At 43.3% G+C, this 24,368-nt stretch overlaps 1 protein-coding gene across 1 annotated transcript in view; it reads right to left on the reverse strand.

Annotated features, from left to right (window-relative positions):
* The window catches only part of sptbn5 (spectrin, beta, non-erythrocytic 5), a 635,480-nt gene that overhangs the window by 226,519 nt on the left and 384,593 nt on the right, over positions 1-24,368 (reverse strand). The window contains exons 49-50 of the mRNA XM_070878655.1: positions 18,988-19,160; positions 16,385-16,475 (exon numbers count right to left, since the gene is read on the reverse strand). Of these exons, the coding sequence (XP_070734756.1) occupies positions 16,385-16,475; positions 18,988-19,160 (264 nt within the window). The remainder of the gene's footprint in view (positions 1-16,384; positions 16,476-18,987; positions 19,161-24,368) is intronic.

A 24,368-nucleotide genomic window follows, 5' to 3' on the forward strand; every position in this document is an offset into this window, starting at 1 on the left:
CCAGGTTTATTGACACCATCTGGTGTTACCAGGTTTACTGACACTATCTGGTGTTACCAGGTTTACTGACAATATCTGGTGTTACCAGGTTTACTGACACTATCTGGTGTTACAAGGTTTACAGGTTTACTGACAATATCTGGTGTTACCAGGTTTACTGACACTATCTGGTGTTACCAGGTTTACTGACACTATCTGGACAATATCTGGTGTTACCCGGTTTACTGACACTATCTGGTGTTACCAGGTTTATTGACAATATCTGGTGTTACCAGGTTTATTGACACTATCTGGTGTTACCAGGTTTACTGAAAATATCTGGTGTTACCAGGTTTATTGACACTATCTGGTGTTACCAGGTTTACTGACAATATCTGGTGTTACCAGGTTTACTGACACTATTGACACTATCTGGTGTTACCAGGTTTACTGACAATATCTGGTGTTACAAGGTTTATTGACACTATCTGGTGTTACCATGTTTACTGACAATATCTGGTGTTACCAGGTTTATTGACAATAACTGGTGTTACCAGGTTTATTGACACTATCTGGTGTTACCAGGTTTACTGACAATAACTGGTGTTACCAGGTTTATTGACAATATCTGGTGTTACCAGGTTTATTGACACTATCTGGTGTTACCAGGTTTACTGACACTATCTGGTGTTACCAGGTTTATTGACAATATCTGGTGTTACCATGTTTACTGACAATATCTGGTGTTACCAGGTTTATTGACAATATCTGGTGTTACCAGGTTTATTGACAATAACTGGTGTTACCAGGTTTACTGACACTATCTGGTGTTACCATGTTTACTGACACTAACTGGTGTTACCAGGTTTACTGACACTATCTGGTGTTACCATGTTTACTGACAATATCTGGTGTTACCAGGTTTATTGACACTATCTGGTGTTACCAGGTTTACTGACAATATCTGGTGTTACCAGGTTTATTGACAATATCTGGTGTTACCCGGTTTATTGACACTATCTGGTGTTACCAGGTTTATTGACACTATCTGGTGTTACCAGGTTGACTAACAATATCTGGTGTTACCAGGTTTATTGACACTATCTGGTGTTACCAGGTTTACTGACAATATCTGGTGTTACCAGGTTTACTGACAATATCTGTACCAGGTTTATTGACACTATCTGGTGTTACCAGGTTTACTGACAATATCTGGTGTTACCAGGTTTATTGACACTATCTGGTGTTACCAGGTTTACTGACAATATCTGGTGTTACCAGGTTTACTGACACTATCTGGTGTTTCAGGTTTATTGACAATATCTGGTGTTACCAGGTTTATTGACACTATCTGGTGTTACAGGTTTATTGACAATATCTGGTGTTACCAGGTTTATTGATACTCTCTGGTGTTACCAGGTTTATTGACAATATCTGGTGTTACCAGGTTTACTGACAATATCTGTACCAGGTTTATTGACACTATCTGGTGTTACCAGGTTTACTGACAATATCTAGTCTTACCAGGTTTACTGACACTATCTGGTCTTACCAGGTTTACTGACAATATCTGGTGTTACCAGGTTTACTGACACTATCTGGTGTTTCAGGTTTATTGACAATATCTGGTGTTACCAGGTTTATTGACACTATCTGGTGTTACAGGTTTATTGACAATATCTGGTGTTACCAGTTTTATTGACAATATCTGGTGTTACCAGGTTTACTGACACTATCTGGTGTTACCAGCTTTATTGACAATATCTGGTGTTGCCAGGTTTACTGACACTATCTGGTGTTACCAGGTTTATTGACACTATCTGGTGTTACCAGGTTTACTGACACTATCTGGTGTTACCAGATTTATTAACACTATCTGGTGTTACCAGGTTTACTGACACTATCTGGTGTTACCAGATTTATTGACACAATCTGGTGTTACCAGGTTTACTGACACTATCTGGTGTTACCAGGTTTACTGACAATATCTGGTGTTACATGGTTTATTGACAATATCTGGTGTTTCCAGGTTTACTGACACTATCTGATGTTACCAGGTTTATTGACACTATCTGGTGTTACCAGGTTTATTGACAATATCTGGTGTTTCCAGGTTTACTGACACTATCTGGTGTTACCAGGTTTAATGACAATATCTGGTGTTACCAGGTTTACTGGCACTATCTGGTGTTACCAGGTTTACTGACACTATCCGGTGTTACCAGGTTTAATGACAATATCTGGTGTTACCAGGTTTACTGGCACTATCTGGTGTTACCAGGTTTACTGACAATATCTGGTGTTACCAGGTTTACTGTTATTGACACTATCTGGTGTTACCAGGTTTATTGACACTATCTGGTGTTACCAGGTTTATTGACACTATCTGGTGTTACCAGGTTTACTGACACCATCTGGTGTTACCAGGTTTACTGACAATATCTGGTGTTACCAGGTTTACTGACACTATCTGGTGTTACAAGGTTTACAGGTTTACTGACAATATCTGGTGTTACCAGGTTTACTGACACTATCTGGTGTTACCAGGTTTACTGACACTATCTGGACAATATCTGGTGTTACCCGGTTTACTGACACTATCTGGTGTTACCAGGTTTACTGACAATATCTGGTGTTACCAGGTTTATTGACACTATCTGGTGTTACCAGGTTTACTGACAATATCTGGTGTTACCAGGTTTATTGACACTATCTGGTGTTACCAGGTTTACTGATACTATCTGGACAATATCTGGTGTTACCAGGTTTACTGACACTATCTGGTGTTACCAGGTTTATTGACACTATCTGGTGTTACCAGGTTTATTGACACTATCTGGTGTTACCAGGTTTATCTGACTATTGACACTATCTGGTGTTACCAGGTTTACTGACAATATCTGGTGTTACCAGGTTTATTGACACTATCTGGTGTTACCATGTTTACTGACAATATCTGGTGTTACCAGGTTTATTGACACTATCTGGTGTTACCAGATTTACTGACAATATCTGGTGTTACCAGGTTTATTGACAATATCTGGTGTTACCCGGTTTATTGACACTATCTGGTGTTACCAGGTTTATTGACAATATCTGGTGTTACCAGGTTTACTGACACTATCTGGTGTTACCAGGTTTACTGACAATATCTGGTGTTACCCGGTTTATTGACACTATCTGGTGTTACCAGGTTTATTGACAATATCTGGTGTTACCATGTTTACTGACACTAACTGGTGTTACCAGGTTTACTGACAATATCTGGTGTTACCATGTTTACTGACAATATCTGGTGTTACCAGGTTTATTGACACTATCTGGTGTTACCAGGTTTACTGACAATATCTGGTGTTACCAGGTTTATTGACAATATCTGGTGTTACCAGTTTTACTGACACTATCTGGTGTTACCAGGTTTACTGACAATATCTGGTGTTACCCGGTTTATTGACACTATCTGGTGTTACCAGGTTTATTGACAATATCTGGTGTTACCAGGTTTATTGACACTATCTGGTGTTACCAGGTTTATTGACACTATCTGGTGTTACCAGGTTTATTGACACCATCTGGTGTTACCAGGTTTATTGACAATATCTGGTGTTACCAGATTGACTAACAATATCTGGTGTTACCAGGTTTATTGACACCATCTGGTGTTACCAGGTTTACTGACACTATCTGGTGTTACCAGGTTTACTGACAATATCTGGTGTTACCAGGTTTACTGACACTATCTGGTGTTACAAGGTTTACAGGTTTACTGACAATATCTGGTGTTACCAGGTTTACTGACACTATCTGGTGTTACCAGGTTTACTGACACTATCTGGACAATATCTGGTGTTACCCGGTTTACTGACACTATCTGGTGTTACCAGGTTTATTGACAATATCTGGTGTTACCAGGTTTATTGACACTATCTGGTGTTACCAGGTTTACTGACAATATCTGGTGTACCTGGTTTATTGACACTATCTGGTGTTACCAGGTTTACTGACACTATCTGGTGTTACCAGGTTTACTGACACCAGGTTTACTGACACTATCTGGTGTTACCAGGTTTACTGACACTATCTGGTGTTACCAGGTTTACTGACACCAGGTTTACTGGCACTATCTGGTGTTACCAGGTTTATTGACACTATCTGGTGTTACCAGATTTACTGACAATATCTGGTGTTACCAGGTTTATTGACACTATCTGGTGTTACCAGGTTTACTGACACTATCTGGTGTTACCAGGTTTACTGACACTATCTGGTCTTACCAGGTTTACAGACACTATCTGGTGTTTCAGGTTTATTGACACTATCTGGTGTTACCAGGTTTATTGACAATGTCTGGTGTTACCAGGTTTATTGACAATATCTGGTGTTACCAGGTTTATTGACACTATCTGGTGTTACCAGGTTTATTGACAATATCTGGTGTTGCCAGGTTTACTGACACTATCTGGTGTTACAGGTTTATTGACACTATCTGGTGTTACCAGGTTTATTGACAATATCTGGTGTTACCAGGTTTATTGACACTATCTGGTGTTACCAGGTAATATCTGGTGTTACCAGGTTTACTGACAATATCTGGTGTTACCAGGTTTACTGACACTATCTGGTGTTACCAGGTTTATTGTGACATCATCTGGTGTTACCAGGTTTACTGACAATATCTGGTGTTACCAGGTTTATTGACACTATCTGGTGTTACCAGGTTTATTGACACTATCTGGTGTTACCAGGTTTACAGGTTTACTGACAATATCTGGTGTTACCAGGTTTACTGACAATATCTGGTGTTACCAAGTTTATTGACACTATCTGGTGTTACCAGGTTTATTGACAATATCTGGTGTTACCAGGTTTATTGACAATATCTGGTGTTACCAGGTTTATTGACAATATCTGGTGTTACCAGGTTTATTGACAATATCTGGTGGTGCCAGGTTTATTGACACTATCTGGTGTTACCAGGTTTATTGACAATATCTGGTGTTACCAGGTTTATTGACACTATCTGGTGTTACCAGGTAATATCTGGTGTTACCAGGTTTACTGACAATATCTGGTGTTACCAGGTTTACTGACAATATCTGGTGTTACCAGGTTTATTGTGACATCATCTGGTGTTACCAGGTTTACTGACAACATCTGGTGTTACCAGTTTTATTGACAATATCTGGTGTTACCAGGTGTACAGGTTTACTGACAATATCTGGTGTTACCCGCTTTATTGACACTATCTGGTGTTACCAGGTTTATTGACAATATCTGGTGTTACCCGGTTTATTGACACTATCTGGTGTTACCAGGTTTATTGACAATATCTGGTGTTACCCGGTTTATTGACACTATCTGGTGTTACCAGGTTTATTGACAATATCTGGTGTTACCGGGTTTATTGACACTATCTGGTGTTACCAGGTTTACTGAGACTATCTGGTGTTACCAAGTTTAGTGACAATATCTGGTGTTACCAGGTTTATTGACACTATCTGGTGTTACCCGGTTTATTGACACTATCTGGTGTTACCAGGTTTATTGACAATATCTGGTGTTACCCGGTTTATTGACACTATCTGGTGTTACCAGGTTTATTGACAATATCTGGTGTTACCGGGTTTATTGACACTATCTGGTGTTACCAGGTTTACTGAGACTATCTGGTGTTACCAAGTTTAGTGACAATATCTGGTGTTACCAGGTTTATTGACACTATCTGGTGTTACCAGGTTTACAGGTTTACTGACAATATCTGGTGTTACCAGGTTTATTGACACTATCTGGTGTTACCAGGTTTACTGACAATATCTGGTGTTACCAAGTTTAGTGACAATATCTGGTGTTACCAGGTTTATTGACAATATCTGCTGTTACCAGGTTTATTGACAATATCTGGTGTTGCCAGGTTTACTGACACTATCTGGTGTTACAGGTTTATTGACACTATCTGGTGTTACCAGGTTTATTGACAATATCTGGTGTTACCAGGTTTATTGACACTATCTGGTGTTACCAGGTAATATCTGGTGTTACCAGGTTTACTGACAATATCTGGTGTTACCAGGTTTACTGACAATATCTGGTGTTACCAGGTTTATTGTGACATCATCTGGTGTTACCAGGTTTACTGACAATATCTGGTGTTACCAGGTTTACAGGTTTACTGACAATATCTGGTGTTACCAGGTTTATTGACACTATCTGGTGTTACCAGGTTTACTGACAATATCTGGTGTTACCAGGTTTACTGACAATATCTGGTGTTACCCGGTTTATTGACACTATCTGGTGTTACCAGGTTTACTGACAATATCTGGTGTTACCAGGTTTATTGACACTATTGACACTATCTGGTGTTACCAGGTTTACTGACAATATCTGGTGTTACCCGGTTTATTGACACTATCTGGTGTTACCAGGTTTATTGACAATATCTGGTGTTACCCGGTTTATTGACACTATCTGGTGTTACCAGGTTTATTGACAATATCTGGTGTTGCCAGGTTTATTGACAATATCTGGTGTTACCAGGTGACAATATCTGGTGTTACCCGATTTACTGACACTACCTGGTGTTACCAGGTTTACTGACACTATCTGGTGTTACCAGGTTTATTGACACTATCTGGTGTTACCAGGTTTACTGAGACTATCTGGTGTTACCAGGTTTATTGACAATATCTACTGACACTATCTGGCGTTACCAGGTTTACTGACACGTTACCAGGTTTACTGACACTATCTGGTGTTACCAGGTTTACTGACACTATCTGGTGTTACCAGGTATTGACACTATCTGGTGTTACCAGGTTTACTGACAGTATCTGGTGTTACCCGGTTTACTGACAATATCTGGTGTTACCAGGTTTACTGACACTATCTTGTGTTACCCGGTTTACTGAAAATATCTGGTGTTACCAGGTTTTCTGACACTATCTGGTGTACCAGGTTTACTGACACTATCTGGTGTTACCAGGTTTACTGACAATATCTACTGACACTATCTGGTGTTACCATGTTTACTGACACTATCTGGTGTTACCAGGTTTACTGACAATATCTGGTGTTACCAGGTTTACTGACAATATCTGTTTACTGACACTATCTGGTGTTACCAGGTTTATTGACAATATCTGGTGTTAGCAGGTTCACTGACAATATCTGGTGTTACCAGGTTTACTGACACTATCTGGTGTTACCAGGTTTATTTACAATATCTGGTTTTTCATGGTTTATTGACACTATCTGTTGTTACCAGGTTTATTTACACTATCTGGTGTTACCAGGTTTACTGACACTATCTGGTGTTACCAGGTTTACTGACACCAGGTTTACTGGCACTATCTGGTGTTACCAGGTTTACTGTCAATATCTGTACCAGGTTTATTGACACTATCTGGTGTTACCAGATTTACTGACAATATCTGGTGTTACCAGGTTTACTGACAATATCTGGTGTTACCAGGTTTATTGACACTATCTGGTGTTACCAGGTTTATTGACACTATCTGGTGTTACCAGATTTACTGACACTGGTGTTACCAGGTTTACTGACAATATCTGGTGTTACCAGGTTTATTGACACTATCTGGTGTTACAGGTTTATTGACAATATCTGGTGTTACCAGGTTTATTGACACTATCTGGTGTTACCAGGTTTATTGACAATATCTGGTGTTACCAGCTTTATTGACACTATCTGGTGTTACCAGGTTTATTGACAATATCTGGTGTTACCAGCTTTATTGACAATATCTGGTGTTGCCAGGTTTACTGACACTATCTGGTGTTACCAGGTTTATTGACACTATCTGGTGTTACAGGTTTATTGACACTATCTGGTGTTACCAGGTAATATCTGGTGTTCCCAGGTTTATTGACACTATCTGGTGTTACCAGATTTATTGACACTATCTGGTGTTACCAGGTTTACTGACACTTTCTGGTGTTAATATGGTTTATTGACAATATCTGGTGTTACCAGGTTTACTGACACTATCTGATGTTACCAGGTTTATTGACACTATCTGTTGTTACCCGGTTTATTGACACTATCTGGTGTTACCAGGTTTACTGACAATATCTGGTGTTACCAGGTTTATTGACACTATCTGGTGCTACCAGGTTTACTGACACTATCTGGTGTTACCAGGTGACAATATCTGGTGTTACCAGGTTTACTGACACTACCTGGTGTTACCAGGTATATTGACACTACCTGGTGTTACCAGGTTTACTGACAATATCTACTGACACTATCTGGCGTTACCAGGTTTACTGACACTATCTGGTGTTATCAGGTTTACTGACAATATCTGGCGTTACCAGGTTTACTGACACTATCTGGCGTTACCAGGTTTACTGACACTATCTGGTGTTACCAGGTATTGACACTATCTGGTGTTACCAGGTTTACTGACACTATCTGGTGTTACCAGGTTTACTGACAATATCTGGTGTTACCAGGTTTACTGACAATATCTGGTGTACCTCGTGTATTGACACTATCTGGTGTTACCAGGTTTACTGACACTATCTGGTGTTACCAGGTTTACTAACACCAGGTTTACTGACACTATCTGGTGTTACCAGGTTTACTGACACTATCTGGTGTTACCAGGTTTACTGACACCAGGTTTACTGGCACTATCTGGTGTTACCAGGTTTACTGGCACTATCTGGTGTTACCAGGTTTATTGACACTATCTGGTGTTACCAGGTTTACTGACAATATCTGTACCAGGGTTATTGACACTATCTGGTGTTACCAGATTTACTGACAATATCTGGTGTTACCAGGTTTACTGACAGTATCTGGTGTTACCAGGTTTATTGACACTATCTGGTGTTACCAGCTTTACTGACACTGGTGTTACCAGGTTTACTGACAATATCTGGTGTTACCAGGTTTACTGACACTATCTGGTCTTACCAGGTTTACTGACAATATCTGGTGTTACCAGGTTTACTGACACTATCTGGTGTTTCAGGTTTATTGACACTATCTGGTGTTACCAGGTTTATTGACAATGTCTGGTGTTACCAGGTTTATTGACAATGTCTGGTGTTACCAGGTTTATTGACAATATCTGGTGTTACCAGGTTTTTTGACACTATCTGGTGTTACCAGGTAATATCTGGTGTTACCAGGTTTACTGACAATATCTGGTGTTACCAGGTTTACTGACACTATCTGGTGTTACCAGGTTTATTGTGACATCATCTGGTGTTACCAGGTTTACTGACAATATCTGGTGTTACCAGGTTTATTGACACTATCTGGTGTTACCAGGTTTACAGGTTTACTGACAATATCTGGTGTTACCAGGTTTATTGACACTATCTGGTGTTACCAGGTTTACTGACACCAGGTTTACTGGCACTATCTGGTGTTACCAGGTTTACTGACAATATCTGGTGTTACCAGGTTTACTGACACTATCTGGTGTTACCAGGTTTACTGACACTATCTGGTGTTACCAGGTATTGACACTATCTGGTGTTACCAGGTTTACTGACAGTATCTGGTGTTACCCGGTTTACTGACAATATCTGGTGTTACCAGGTTTACTGACACTATCTTGTGTTACCCGGTTTACTGAAAATATCTGGTGTTACCAGGTTTTCTGACACTATCTGGTGTACCAGGTTTACTGACACTATCTGGTGTTACCAGGTTTACTGACAATATCTGGTGTTACCAGGTTTACTGACAATATCTGGTGTTACCAGGTTTACTGACAATATCTGGTGTTTCAGGTTTATTGACACTATCTGGTGTTACCAGGTTTATTGACAATGTCTGGTGTTACCAGGTTTATTGACAGTATCTGCTGTTGCCAGGTTTCCTGACACTATCTGGTGTTACAGGTTTCTTGACACTATCTGGTGTTACCAGGTTTATTGACAATATCTGGTGTTACCAGGTTTATTGACACTATCTGGTGTTACCAGGTAATATCTGGTGTTACCAGGTTTACTGACACTATCTGGTGTTACCAGGTTTATTGTGACATCATCTGGTGTTACCAGGTTTACTGACAATATCTGGTGTTACCAGGTTTATTGACACTATCTGGTGTTACCAGGTTTACAGGTTTACTGACAATATCTGGTGTTACCAGGTTTATTGACACTATCTGGTGTTACCAGGTTTACTGACAATATCTGGTGTTACCAAGTTTAGTGACAATATCTGGTGTTACCAGGTTTATCGACACTATTGACACTATCTGGTGTTACCAGGTTTACTGACAATATCTGGTGTTACCCGGTTTATTGACACTATCTGGTGTTACCAGGTTTACTGACAATATCTGGTGTTACCAGGTTTACTGAAAATATCTGGTGTTACCAGGTTTACTGACACTATCTGGTGTACCAGGTTTACTGACACTATCTGGTGTTACCAGGTTTATTGACAATATCTGGTGTTACCAGGTTTACTGACAATATCTACTGACACTATCTGGTGTTACCATGTTTACTGACACTATCTGGTGTTACCAGGTTTACTGACAATATCTGGTGTTACCAGGTTTACTGACAATGTCTGTTTACTGACACTATCTGGTGTTACCAGGTTTATTTACAATATCTGGTTTTACCTGGTTTATTGACACTATCTGGTGTTACCAGGTTTATTTACAATATCTGGTTTTACCTGGTTTACTGACACTATCTGGTGTTACCAGGTTTATTGACACTATCTGGTGTTACCAGGTTTACTGACACCAGGTTTACTGGCACTATCTGGTGTTACCAGGTTTACTGACAATATCTGGTGTTACCAGGTTTATTGACACTATCTGGTGTTACCAGGTTTACTGACAATATCTGGTGTTACCAGGTTTACTGACACTATCTGGTGTTTCAGGTTTATTGACAATATCTGGTGTTACCAGGTTTATTGACACTATCTGGTGTTACAGGTTTATTGACAATATCTGGTGTTACCAGGTTTATTGATACTCTCTGGTGTTACCAGGTTTATTGACAATATCTGGTGTTACCAGGTTTACTGACAATATCTGTACCAGGTTTATTGACACTATCTGGTGTTACCAGGTTTACTGACAATATCTAGTCTTACCAGGTTTACTGACACTATCTGGTCTTACCAGGTTTACTGACAATATCTGGTGTTACCAGGTTTACTGACACTATCTGGCGTTTCAGGTTTATTGACAATATCTGGTGTTACCAGGTTTATTGACACTATCTGGTGTTACAGGTTTATTGACAATATCTGGTGTTACCAGTTTTATTGACAATATCTGGTGTTACCAGGTTTACTGACACTATCTGGTGTTACCAGCTTTATTGACAATATCTGGTGTTGCCAGGTTTACTGACACTATCTGGTGTTACCAGGTTTATTGACACTATCTGGTGTTACCAGGTTTACTGACACTATCTGGTGTTACCAGATTTATTAACACTATCTGGTGTTACCATGTTTACTGACACTAACTGGTGTTACCAGGTTTACTGACACTATCTGGTGTTACCATGTTTACTGACAATATCTGGTGTTACCAGGTTTATTGACACTATCTGGTGTTACCAGGTTTACTGACAATATCTGGTGTTACCAGGTTTATTGACAATATCTGGTGTTACCCGGTTTATTGACACTATCTGGTGTTACCAGGTTTATTGACACTATCTGGTGTTACCAGGTTGACTAACAATATCTGGTGTTACCAGGTTTATTGACACTATCTGGTGTTACCAGGTTTACTGACAATATCTGGTGTTACCAGGTTTACTGACAATATCTGTACCAGGTTTATTGACACTATCTGGTGTTACCAGGTTTACTGACAATATCTGGTGTTACCAGGTTTATTGACACTATCTGGTGTTACCAGGTTTACTGACAATATCTGGTGTTACCAGGTTTACTGACACTATCTGGTGTTTCAGGTTTATTGACAATATCTGGTGTTACCAGGTTTATTGACACTATCTGGTGTTACAGGTTTATTGACAATATCTGGTGTTACCAGGTTTATTGATACTCTCTGGTGTTACCAGGTTTATTGACAATATCTGGTGTTACCAGGTTTACTGACAATATCTGTACCAGGTTTATTGACACTATCTGGTGTTACCAGGTTTACTGACAATATCTAGTCTTACCAGGTTTACTGACACTATCTGGTCTTACCAGGTTTACTGACAATATCTGGTGTTACCAGGTTTACTGACACTATCTGGTGTTTCAGGTTTATTGACAATATCTGGTGTTACCAGGTTTATTGACACTATCTGGTGTTACAGGTTTATTGACAATATCTGGTGTTACCAGTTTTATTGACAATATCTGGTGTTACCAGGTTTACTGACACTATCTGGTGTTACCAGCTTTATTGACAATATCTGGTGTTGCCAGGTTTACTGACACTATCTGGTGTTACCAGGTTTATTGACACTATCTGGTGTTACCAGGTTTACTGACACTATCTGGTGTTACCAGATTTATTAACACTATCTGGTGTTACCAGGTTTACTGACACTATCTGGTGTTACCAGATTTATTGACACAATCTGGTGTTACCAGGTTTACTGACACTATCTGGTGTTACCAGGTTTACTGACAATATCTGGTGTTACATGGTTTATTGACAATATCTGGTGTTTCCAGGTTTACTGACACTATCTGATGTTACCAGGTTTATTGACACTATCTGGTGTTACCAGGTTTATTGACAATATCTGGTGTTTCCAGGTTTACTGACACTATCTGGTGTTACCAGGTTTAATGACAATATCTGGTGTTACCAGGTTTACTGGCACTATCTGGTGTTACCAGGTTTACTGACACTATCCGGTGTTACCAGGTTTAATGACAATATCTGGTGTTACCAGGTTTACTGGCACTATCTGGTGTTACCAGGTTTACTGACAATATCTGGTGTTACCAGGTTTACTGTTATTGACACTATCTGGTGTTACCAGGTTTATTGACACTATCTGGTGTTACCAGGTTTATTGACACTATCTGGTGTTACCAGGTTTACTGACACCATCTGGTGTTACCAGGTTTACTGACAATATCTGGTGTTACCAGGTTTACTGACACTATCTGGTGTTACAAGGTTTACAGGTTTACTGACAATATCTGGTGTTACCAGGTTTACTGACACTATCTGGTGTTACCAGGTTTACTGACACTATCTGGACAATATCTGGTGTTACCCGGTTTACTGACACTATCTGGTGTTACCAGGTTTACTGACAATATCTGGTGTTACCAGGTTTATTGACACTATCTGGTGTTACCAGGTTTACTGACAATATCTGGTGTTACCAGGTTTATTGACACTATCTGGTGTTACCAGGTTTACTGATACTATCTGGACAATATCTGGTGTTACCAGGTTTACTGACACTATCTGGTGTTACCAGGTTTATTGACACTATCTGGTGTTACCAGGTTTATTGACACTATCTGGTGTTACCAGGTTTATCTGACTATTGACACTATCTGGTGTTACCAGGTTTACTGACAATATCTGGTGTTACCAGGTTTATTGACACTATCTGGTGTTACCATGTTTACTGACAATATCTGGTGTTACCAGGTTTATTGACACTATCTGGTGTTACCAGATTTACTGACAATATCTGGTGTTACCAGGTTTATTGACAATATCTGGTGTTACCCGGTTTATTGACACTATCTGGTGTTACCAGGTTTATTGACAATATCTGGTGTTACCAGGTTTACTGACACTATCTGGTGTTACCAGGTTTACTGACAATATCTGGTGTTACCCGGTTTATTGACACTATCTGGTGTTACCAGGTTTATTGACAATATCTGGTGTTACCATGTTTACTGACACTAACTGGTGTTACCAGGTTTACTGACAATATCTGGTGTTACCATGTTTACTGACAATATCTGGTGTTACCAGGTTTATTGACACTATCTGGTGTTACCAGGTTTACTGACAATATCTGGTGTTACCAGGTTTATTGACAATATCTGGTGTTACCAGTTTTACTGACACTATCTGGTGTTACCAGGTTTACTGACAATATCTGGTGTTACCCGGTTTATTGACACTATCTGGTGTTACCAGGTTTATTGACAATATCTGGTGTTACCATGTTTACTGACACTATCTGATGTTACCAGGTTTATTGACACTATCTGGTGTTACCAGGTTTATTGACACTATCTGGTGTTACCAGGTTTATTGACACCATCTGGTGTTACCAGGTTTATTGACAATATCTGGTGTTACCAGGTTGACTAACAATATCTGGTGTTACCAGGTTTATTGACACCATCTGGTGTTACCAGGTTTACTGACACTATCTGGTGTTACCAGGTTTACTGACAATATCTGGTGTTACCAGGTTTACTGACACTATCTGGTGTTACAAGGTTTACAGGTTTACTGACAATATCTGGTGTTACCAGGTTTACTGACACTATCTGGTGTTACCAGGTTTACTGACACTATCTGGACAATATCTGGTGTTACCCGGTTTACTGACACTATCTGGTGTTACCAGGTTTATTGACAATATCTGGTGTTACCAGGTTTATTGACACTATCTGGTGTTACCAGGTTTACTGAAAATATCTGGTGTTACCAGGTTTATTGACACTATCTGGTGTTACCAGGTTTACTGACAATATCTGGTGTTACCAGGTTTACTGACACTATTGACACTATCTGGTGTTACCAGGTTTACTGACAATATCTGGTGTTACAAGGTTTATTGACACTATCTGGTGTTACCATGTTTACTGACAATATCTGGTGTTACCAGGTTTATTGACAATAACTGGTGTTACCAGGTTTATTGACACTATCTGGTGTTACCAGGTTTACTGACAATATCTGGTGTTACCCGGTTTATTGACAATAACTGGTGTTACCAGGTTTATTGACAATATCTGGTGTTACCAGGTTTATTGACACTATCTGGTGTTACCAGGTTTACTGACACTATCTGGTGTTACCAGGTTTATTGACAATATCTGGTGTTACCATGTTTACTGACAATATCTGGTGTTACCAGGTTTATTGACAATATCTGGTGTTACCAGGTTTATTGACAATATCTGGTGTTACCATGTTTACTGACAATATCTGGTGTTACCAGGTTTATTGACAATATCTGGTGTTACCAGGTTTACTGACACTATCTGGTGTTACCATGTTTACTGACACTAACTGGTGTTACCAGGTTTACTGACACTATCTGGTGTTACCATGTTTACTGACATTATCTGGTGTTACCAGGTTTATTGACACTATCTGGTGTTACCAGGTTTACTGACAATATCTGGTGTTACCAGGTTTATTGACAATATCTGGTGTTACCCGGTTTATTGACACTATCTGGTGTTACCAGGTTTATTGACACTATCTGGTGTTACCAGGTTGACTAACAATATCTGGTGTTACCAGGTTTATTGACACTATCTGGTGTTACCAGGTTTACTGACAATATCTGGTGTTACCAGGTTTAATGACACTATCTGGTGTTACAAGGTTTACAGGTTTACTGACAATATCTGGTGTTACCAGGTTTACTGACACTATCTGGTGTTACCAGGTTTACTAACACTATCTGGACAATATCTGGTGTTACCAGGTTTATTGACACTATCTGGTGTTACCAGGTTTACTGACAATATCTGGTGTTACCAGGTTTATTGACACTATCTGGTGTTACCAGGTTTACTGACAATATCTGGTGTTACCAGGTTTACTGATACTATCTGGACAATATCTGGTGTTACCAGGTTTACTGACACTATTGACACTATCTGGTGTTACCAGGTTTACTGACAATATCTGGTGTTACCAGGTTTATTGACACTATCTGGTGTTACCATGTTTACTGACAATATCTGGTGTTACCAGGTTTATTGACACTATCTGGTGTTACCAGGTTTACTGACAATATCTGGTGTTACCAGGTTTATTGACAATATCTGGTGTTACCAGGTTTACTGACAATATCTGGTGTTACCAGGTTTATTGACAATATCTGGTGTTACCCGGTTTATTGACACTATCTGGTGTTACCAGGTTTATTGACAATATCTGGTGTTACCAGGTTTACTGACAATATCTGGTGTTACCCGGTTTACTGACACTATCTGGTGTTACCAGGTTTATTGACAATATCTGGTGTTACCAGGTTTATTGACAATATCTGGTGTTACCAGGTTTACTGACACTATCTGGTGTTACCAGGTTTATTGACAATATCTGGTGTTACCAGGTTTATTGACACTATCTGGTGTTACCAGGTTTATTGACACTATCTGGTGTTGCCAGGTTCACTGACAATATCTGGTGTTACCCGGTTTTGTAAAGGTATCTGGGTGTTGGACAGATGATCAGTGATGGGGCCTCTTTACCTCGTAGCAGCTTCTCAGGAACATCTGTAGCTGTTTGGACTGGTCCAGGACCTTCCTACGACGCTCACAGTTTTCGAGTAACTTCTGTTTCCTAAGAGATAAAACCAATAAGCAGGTAGATATTGTAGGGCACGAGTGCACTGAAAGTATCAGCAGGCAGACACATAACCACGGAGGTGGTGGGTAGCATGCTGCGGGATGGAGAGTAAAGCCTCCCTGATAAAGTGCAACATCCCCACTGACACTTGGGAGTCCCTGGCCAAAGACCGCCCAAAGTGGAGGAAGAGCATCCGGGAGGGCGCTGAGCGCCTCGAGTCTCATCGCCGACAGCATGCAGAAATCAAGTGCAGGCAGCGGAAGAAGCATGCGGCAAACCAGACTCGCCACCCACCCTTTCCCTCAACCACTGTCTGTCCCACCTGTGACAGAGACTGTAGTTCCCGTATTGGATTGGTCAGTCACCTGAGAACTCACTTATAGAGTGGCAGCAAGTCTTCCTCGATTCCGAGGGACTGCCTATGATGATGATGATTACATAAGCACTGATCAAAAGGTTGTGAAAAGGTAACGAGGAGAGGCCATAGAGACTGTCGGGCACACTTCCATTACACTCCATCATGGACTCTATCCACTCATTGAATCTCTCGAGGGAAGGTTCTGCAGAGTTCTTGCCCACCAGTCAGAACACAACACACTGAGAAAAAATGTGCGCCCTCCCCATTAAGGGCGGACGTGCTGCCCAGCCACCGGCAGCTTCCCGCCGGAGAGAGCTGTCGGGGGCACCGACCGGCAGCCGATCCGCTCCCATGGAGCAATTTCCCTCGTGGGGCGGAAAGGGGGTCACTGCTGGTCGGTAAGGATTCGGCGCATGCCCGAAAGACGTCCGGGGCGGTCCCGTACACCGCTCCAAAAATAAAGGAGGGCAATTTACAAACTGAGACCGAGTGGTGATTGATTTGCTTAAAAAAAAAAGGGCAATTTTGACTCCTAGGTCTCTTTACCCAAGGAAGGATATACGTACCACAGAGGGAGTGCAGCAAAGGCTCACCAGACTAATACCTGGGATGGGGATTGTCCTATGAGGAGAGATTGAGTAGACTAGGCCTATATTCTCTAGAATTTAGAAGAATGAGAGGTGATGCAGGGAGGATGTTTCCTCTGGCTGGGGAGTCTGGAACCAGGGGTCACAGTCTCAGAATAAGAGGTCGGCCATTTAGAACTGAGATGAGGAGAAGTGTCTTCACTCAGAGGGTGGTGAATGTTTAGAATTCCCTGCCCCAGAGGGCTGTGGAGGCTCAGTCTTTGAGTATATTCAAGACACAGATCGATAGATTTTTGGATATTAAGGGAATCCAGGGATATGGGGATAGTGCAGGAAAGTGGAGTTGAGGTTGAAGATCAACCATGATCTTATTGAATGGCGGAGCAGGCTCGAGGGGCCAAATGGCCTACTACTCCTGCTCCACCATTTTGCAAAATTGTAGCAGATGCAGTTCAACGTGGGAAAGTGTGAGGTCGTCCACTTTGGACCTAATCCCACTGATTACCCCATGATCCTGTAATAATAAGAACATAAGAAACAGGAGCAGAACGAGCCTGTTCCGCCATTTAATAAGATCATGGCTGATCATCGACCTCAACTCCATTTTCCCGCCTCATCTCCATATCGCTTGATTCCCCTAGACTCCAAAAATCTATCTATCTCAGCCGTGAATATATTCAGAGACTCAGCATCCACAGCCCTCTGGGGCAGAGAATTCCAAAGATTCACAAAATACTGAGTGAAGAAATTCCTCATCTGTCTCAACCTCAATGTTTGATACCCCATGATCCTGTAATAATGATCAGAGCAGGGACACTGGCTGATCTTTTGCCCCCACCTACCCAGACACAGACAATGGGACAAACCAAGGTGATTGAAGTGAGATCAGATACCTGCGCACAGCCCCCGCCCCCCCCCGCCATGCATGGTTTGTGAGGCTCAGTACCACACGTGGGCGATGCGTTTAGCACAGGGGACATCGTGATAATACTTGCCATAGAGGGAGTGCAGCAAAGATTCACCAGACTGATTCCTGAGATGGCAGGACTGTCGTATGAGGAGAGATTGGGTCGACTAGGCCTGTATTCACTAGAGTTTAGAAGAATGAGAGGGAATCTCATTGAATTGTATAAAATTCTGACGGGGTTGGACAGACTGGATGCGGGGAGGATGTTTCCCCAGGCTGGGAAGTCGAGAACAAGGGGTCACAGTCTCAGGATACGGGGGTAGGAAATTTAGGACCGAGATGAGGAGAAATGTTTTCACTCAGAGGGTGGTGAACCTGTGGAATTCTCTACCACAGAAGGCTGTGGAGGCCAAGTCACTAAATATATTCAAGAGGGAGATAGATAGATTTCTAGAAACAAAAGGCATCAAGGGGTATGGGGAAAAAGCGAGAATATGGTGTTGAGAGGATCAGCCATGATCATATTGAATGGCGGTGCAGATTTGAAGGGCCGAATGGCCTACTACTGCTCCTATTTTCTATGTTTCTATGTTTCTATAACCTGCTGAGCATCCTTAACCGGACCTTTTTAAATAGAGGAGTGCTGCATGGTACCTGTGTAGAACTGCTTGGTATTTGACAGTGATCTGTGCACAGTCCGAGTGCTTGTTCTGCTTCAGCTGCAGAGAGAACCTCTCCATCACATTCAGCTTTTCCAGCTGAGCCTCCAGCGCTTTCTCAAACTGTTCCTGCTTTTGTTGCAGGTTCTCCACGCTCGGCAGGGAATCCTGCAACAGGGCAGCAAAGACAACGCACAATATTGTTGAAACAGATTTTCAGAACATGGAAGAAAACCAGGGACTCAGTTGAGGGCTCTTTCAATCCGTGGCTCGATTTCAATTCCTTTCTTAGCAGGCTGCACAGCGCTCCGGGAAATCAATTTCAGGCGTTTCAATTCAACCAGGAGCAAGCATCGGCCCAAATGTCAAACCCGTGCTGTACCTGCCCTGGGAGTGTTTGATGGGACAGTGTAGAGGGAGCTTTACTCTGTATCTAACCCCATGCTGTACCTGCCCTGGGAGTGTTTGATGGGGCAGTGCAGAGGGAGTTTTACTCTGTATCTAACCCGTGCTGTACCTGCCCTGGGAGTGTTTGATGGGACAGTGCAGAGGGAGTTTTACTCTGTATCTAGCCCGTGCTGTACCTGTCCTGGTAGTGTTTGATGGGACAGTGCAGAGGGAGTTTTACTCTGTATCTAACCCATGCTGTACCTGCCCTGGGAGTGTGTGATTGGGATAGTGTAGAGGGAGCTTTACTCTGTATCTAACCCATGCTGTACCTGCCCTGGGAGTGTGTGATTGGGATAGTGTAGAGGGAGCTTTACTCTGTATCTAACCCCGTGCTGTACCTGCCCTGGGAGTGTTTGATGGGACAGTGTAGAGGGAGCTTTACTCTGTATCTAACCCCATGCTGTACCTGCACTGGGAGTGTTTGATGGGGCAGTGCAGAGGGAGTTTTACTCTGTATCTAACCCATGCTGTACCTGCCCTGGGAGTGTTTGATGGGACAGTGCAGAGGAAGCTTTACTCTGTATCTAACCCGTGCTGTACCTGCCCTGGGAGTGTTTGATGGGACAGTGTAGAGGGAGCTTTACTCTGTATTTAACCCGTGCTGTACCTGCCCTGGGAGTGTTTGATGGGACAGTGTAGAGGGAGCTTTACTCTGTATCTAACCCCGTGCTGTACCTGCCCTGGGAGTGTTTGATGGGACAGTGCAGAGGGAGCTTTACTCTGTATCTAACCCCGTGCTGTACCTGCCCTGGGAGTGTTTGATGGGACAGTGTAGAGGGAGCTTTACTCTGTATCTAACCCCCTGTAACTGCCATGGGAGTGTTTGATGGGACAGTGCAGAGGGAGCTTTACTCTGTATCTAACCCCGTGCTGTACCTGCCCTGGGAGTGTTTGATGGGACAGTGTAGAGGGAGCTTTACTCTGTATTTAACCCGTGCTGTACCTGCCCTGGGAGTGTTTGATGGGACAGTGTAGAGCGAGCTTTACTCTGTATCTAACCCCGTCTGTACCTGCCCTGGGAGTGTTTGATGGGACAGTGTAGAGCGAGCTTTACTCTGTATCTAACCCCGTGCTGTACCTGCCCTGGGAGTGTTTGATGGGACAGTGCAGAGGGAGCTTTACTCTGTATCTAACCTCGTCTGTACCTGCCCTGAGAGTGTTTGATGGGACAGTGTCGAGGGAGCTTTACTCTGTATCTAACCCCGTGCTGTACCTGCCCTGGGAGTGTTTGATGGGACAGTGTAGAGGGAGTTTTACTCTGTATCTAACCCATGCTGTAGCTGCCCTGGGAGTGTTTGATGGGACAGTGTAGAGGGAGCTTTACTCTGTATCTAACCCCGTGCTGTACCTGCCCTGGGAGTGTTTGATGGGACAGTGTAGAGCAAATTTTACTCTGTATCTAACCCATGCTGTACCTGCCCTGGGAGTGTTTGATGGGACAGTGTAGAGCGAGCTTCACTCTGTATCTAACCCCATGCTGTACCTGCCCTGGGAGTGTTTGATGGGACAGTGTAGAGGGAGCTTTACTCTGTATCTAACCCCATGCTGTACCTGCCCTGGGAGTGTTTGATGGGACAGTGCAGAGGGAGTTTTACTCTGTATCTAACCCATGCTGTACCTGCCCTGGGAGTGTTTGATGGGACAGTGCAGAGGGAGCTTTACTCTGTATCTAACCCGTGCTGTACCTGCCCTGGGAGTGATTGATGGGACAGTGCAGAGGGAGTTTTACTCTGTATCTAACCCATGCTGTACCTGCCCTGGGAGTGTGTGATTGGGATAGTGTAGAGGGAGCTTTACTCTGTATCTAACCCATGCTGTACCTGCCCTGGGAGTGTGTGATTGGGACAGTGCAGAGGGAGTTTTACTCTGTATCTAACCTGAGCTGTACCTGCCCTGGGAGTGTTTGATGGGACAGTGCAGAGGGAGCTTTATTCTGTATCTAACCCCGTGCTGTACCTGCCCTGGGAGTGTTTGATGGGACAGTGTAGAGGGAGCTTTACTCTGTATCTAACCTCGTGCTGTACCTGCCCTGGGAGTGTTTGATGGGACAGTGCAGAGGGAGCTTTACTCTGTATCTAACCCCGTGCTGTACCTGTCCTGGGAGTGTTTGATGGGACAGTGTAGAGGGAGCTTTACTCTGTATCTAACCCCCTGTAACTGCCCTGGGAGTGTTTGATGGGACAGTGCAGAGGGAGCTTTACTCTGTATCTAACCCCGTGCTGTACCTGCCCTGGGAGTGTTTGATGGGACAGTGTAGAGGGAGCTTTACTCTGTATTTAACCCGTGCTGTACCTGCCCTGGGAGTGTTTGATGGGACAGTGTAGAGGGAGCTTTACTCTGTATCTAACCCCGTGCTGTACCTGCCCTGGGAGTGTTTGATGGGACAGTGCAGAGGGAGCTTTACTCTGTATCTAACCCCGTGCTGTACCTGCCCTGGGAGTGTTTGATGGGACAGTGTAGAGGGAGCTTTACTCTGTATCTAACCCATGCTGTACCTGCCCTGGGAGTGTTTGATGGGACAGTGTAGAGCGAGCTTTACTCTGTATCTAACCCCGTCTGTACCTGCCCTGGGAGTGTTTGATGGGACAGTGTAGAGCGAGCTTTACTCTGTATCTAACCCCGTGCTGTACCTGCCCTGGGAGTGTTTGATGGGACAGTGCAGAGGGAGCTTTACTCTGTATCTAACCTCGTCTGTACCTGCCCTGAGAGTGTTTGATGGGACAGTGTCGAGGGAGCTTTACTCTGTATCTAACCCCGTGCTGTACCTGCCCTGGGAGTGTTTGATGGGACAGTGTAGAGGGAGTTTTACTCTGTATCTAACCCATGCTGTAGCTGCCCTGGGAGTGTTTGATGGGACAGTGTAGAGGGAGCTTTACTCTGTATCTAACCCCGTGCTGTACCTGCCCTGGGAGTGTTTGATGGGACAGTGTAGAGCAAATTTTACTCTGTATCTAACCCATGCTGTACCTGCCCTGGGAGTGTTTGATGGGACAGTGTAGAGCGAGCTTCACTCTGTATCTAACCCCATGCTGTACCTGCCCTGGGAGTGTTTGATGGGACAGTGTAGAGGGAGCTTTACTCTGTATCTAACCCCATGCTGTACCTGCCCTGGGAGTGTTTGATGGGACAGTGCAGAGGGAGTTTTACTCTGTATCTAACCCATGCTGTACCTGCCCTGGGAGTGTTTGATGGGACAGTGCAGAGGGAGCTTTACTCTGTATCTAACCCGTGCTGTACCTGCCCTGGGAGTGTTTGATGGGACAGTGCAGAGGGAGTTTTACTCTGTATCTAACCCATGCTGTACCTGCCCTGGGAGTGTGTGATTGGGATAGTGTAGAGGGAGCTTTACTCTGTATCTAACCCATGCTGTACCTGCCCTGGGAGTGTGTGATTGGGACAGTGCAGAGGGAGTTTTACTCTGTATCTAACCTGAGCTGTACCTGCCCTGGGAGTGTTTGATGGGACAGTGCAGAGGGAGCTTTATTCTGTATCTAACCCCGTGCTGTACCTGCCCTGGGAGTGTTTGATGGGACAGTGCAGAGGGAGCTTTACTCTGTATCTAACCCCCTGTAACTGCCCTGGGAGTGTTTGATGGGACAGTGCTGAGGGAGCTTTACTCTGTATCTAACCCCGTGCTGTACCTGCCCTGGGAGTGTTTGATGGGACAGTGTAGAGGGAGCTTTACTCTGTATTTAACCCGTGCTGTACCTGCCCTGGGAGTGTTTGATGGGACAGTGTAGAGGGAGCTTTACTCTGTATCTAACCCCGTGCTGTACCTGCCCTGGGAGTGTTTGATGGGACAGTGCAGAGGGAGCTTTACTCTGTATCTAACCCCGTGCTGTACCTGCCCTGGGAGTGTTTGATGGGACAGTGTAGAGGGAGCTTTACTCTGTATTTAACCCCTTGTACCTGCCCTGGGAGTGTTTGATGGGACAGTGTAGAGGGAGCTTTACTCCGTATCTAACCCCGTGCTGTACCTGCCCTGGGAGTGTTTGATGGGACAGTATAGAGGGAGCTTTACTCTGTATCTAACCCGTGCTGTACCTGCCCTGGGAGTGTTTGATGGGACAGTGCAGAGGGAGCTTTACTCTGCATCTAACCCCGTGCTGTACCTGCCCTGGGAGTGTTTGATGGGACAGTGCAGAGGGAGCTTTACTCTGTATCTAACCCCGTGCTGTACCTGCCCTGGGAGTGTTTGATGGGACAGTGTAGAGGGAGCTTTACTCTGTATCTAACCCCCTGTACCTGCCCTGGGAGTGTTTGATGGGACAGTGTAGAGGGAGCTTTACTCTGTATCTAACCCCTGCTGTACCTGCCCTGGGAGTGTTTGATGGGACAGTGTAGAGGGAGCTTTACTCTGTATCTAACCCCATGCTGTACCTGCTCTGGGAGTGTGTGATTGGGATAGTGTAGAGGGAGCTTTACACTGTATCTAACCCGTGCTGTACCTGTCCTGGGAGTGTGTGATTGGGATAGTGTAGAGGGAGCTTTACTCTGTATCTAACCCGTGCTGTACCTGCCCTGGGAGTGTTTGATGGGACAGTGTAGAGGGAGCTTTACTCTGTATCTAACCCCCTGTACCTGCCCTGGGAGTGTTTGATGTGACAGTGGAGAAGGACCTTTACTCTGTATCTAACCCGCTGTACCTGCCCTGGGAGTGTTTGATGTGACAGTGGAGAGGGAGCTTTACTCTGTATCTAACCCGTGCTGTACCTGCCCTGGGAGTGTTTGATGGGACAGTGTAGAGGGAGCTTTACTCTGTATCTAACCCCGTGCTGTACCTGCCCTGGGAGTGTTTGATGGGACAGTGTAGAGGGAGTTTTACTCTGTATCTAACCCGTGCTGTACCTGCCCTGGGAGTGTTTGATGGGACAGTGTCGAGGGAGTTTTACTCTGTATCTAACCCGTGCTGTACCTGCCCTGGGA

The sequence above is a fragment of the Pristiophorus japonicus genome, chromosome 4 (assembly GCF_044704955.1).
Source record: "Pristiophorus japonicus isolate sPriJap1 chromosome 4, sPriJap1.hap1, whole genome shotgun sequence".
Taxonomy (NCBI): domain Eukaryota; kingdom Metazoa; phylum Chordata; class Chondrichthyes; family Pristiophoridae; genus Pristiophorus; species Pristiophorus japonicus.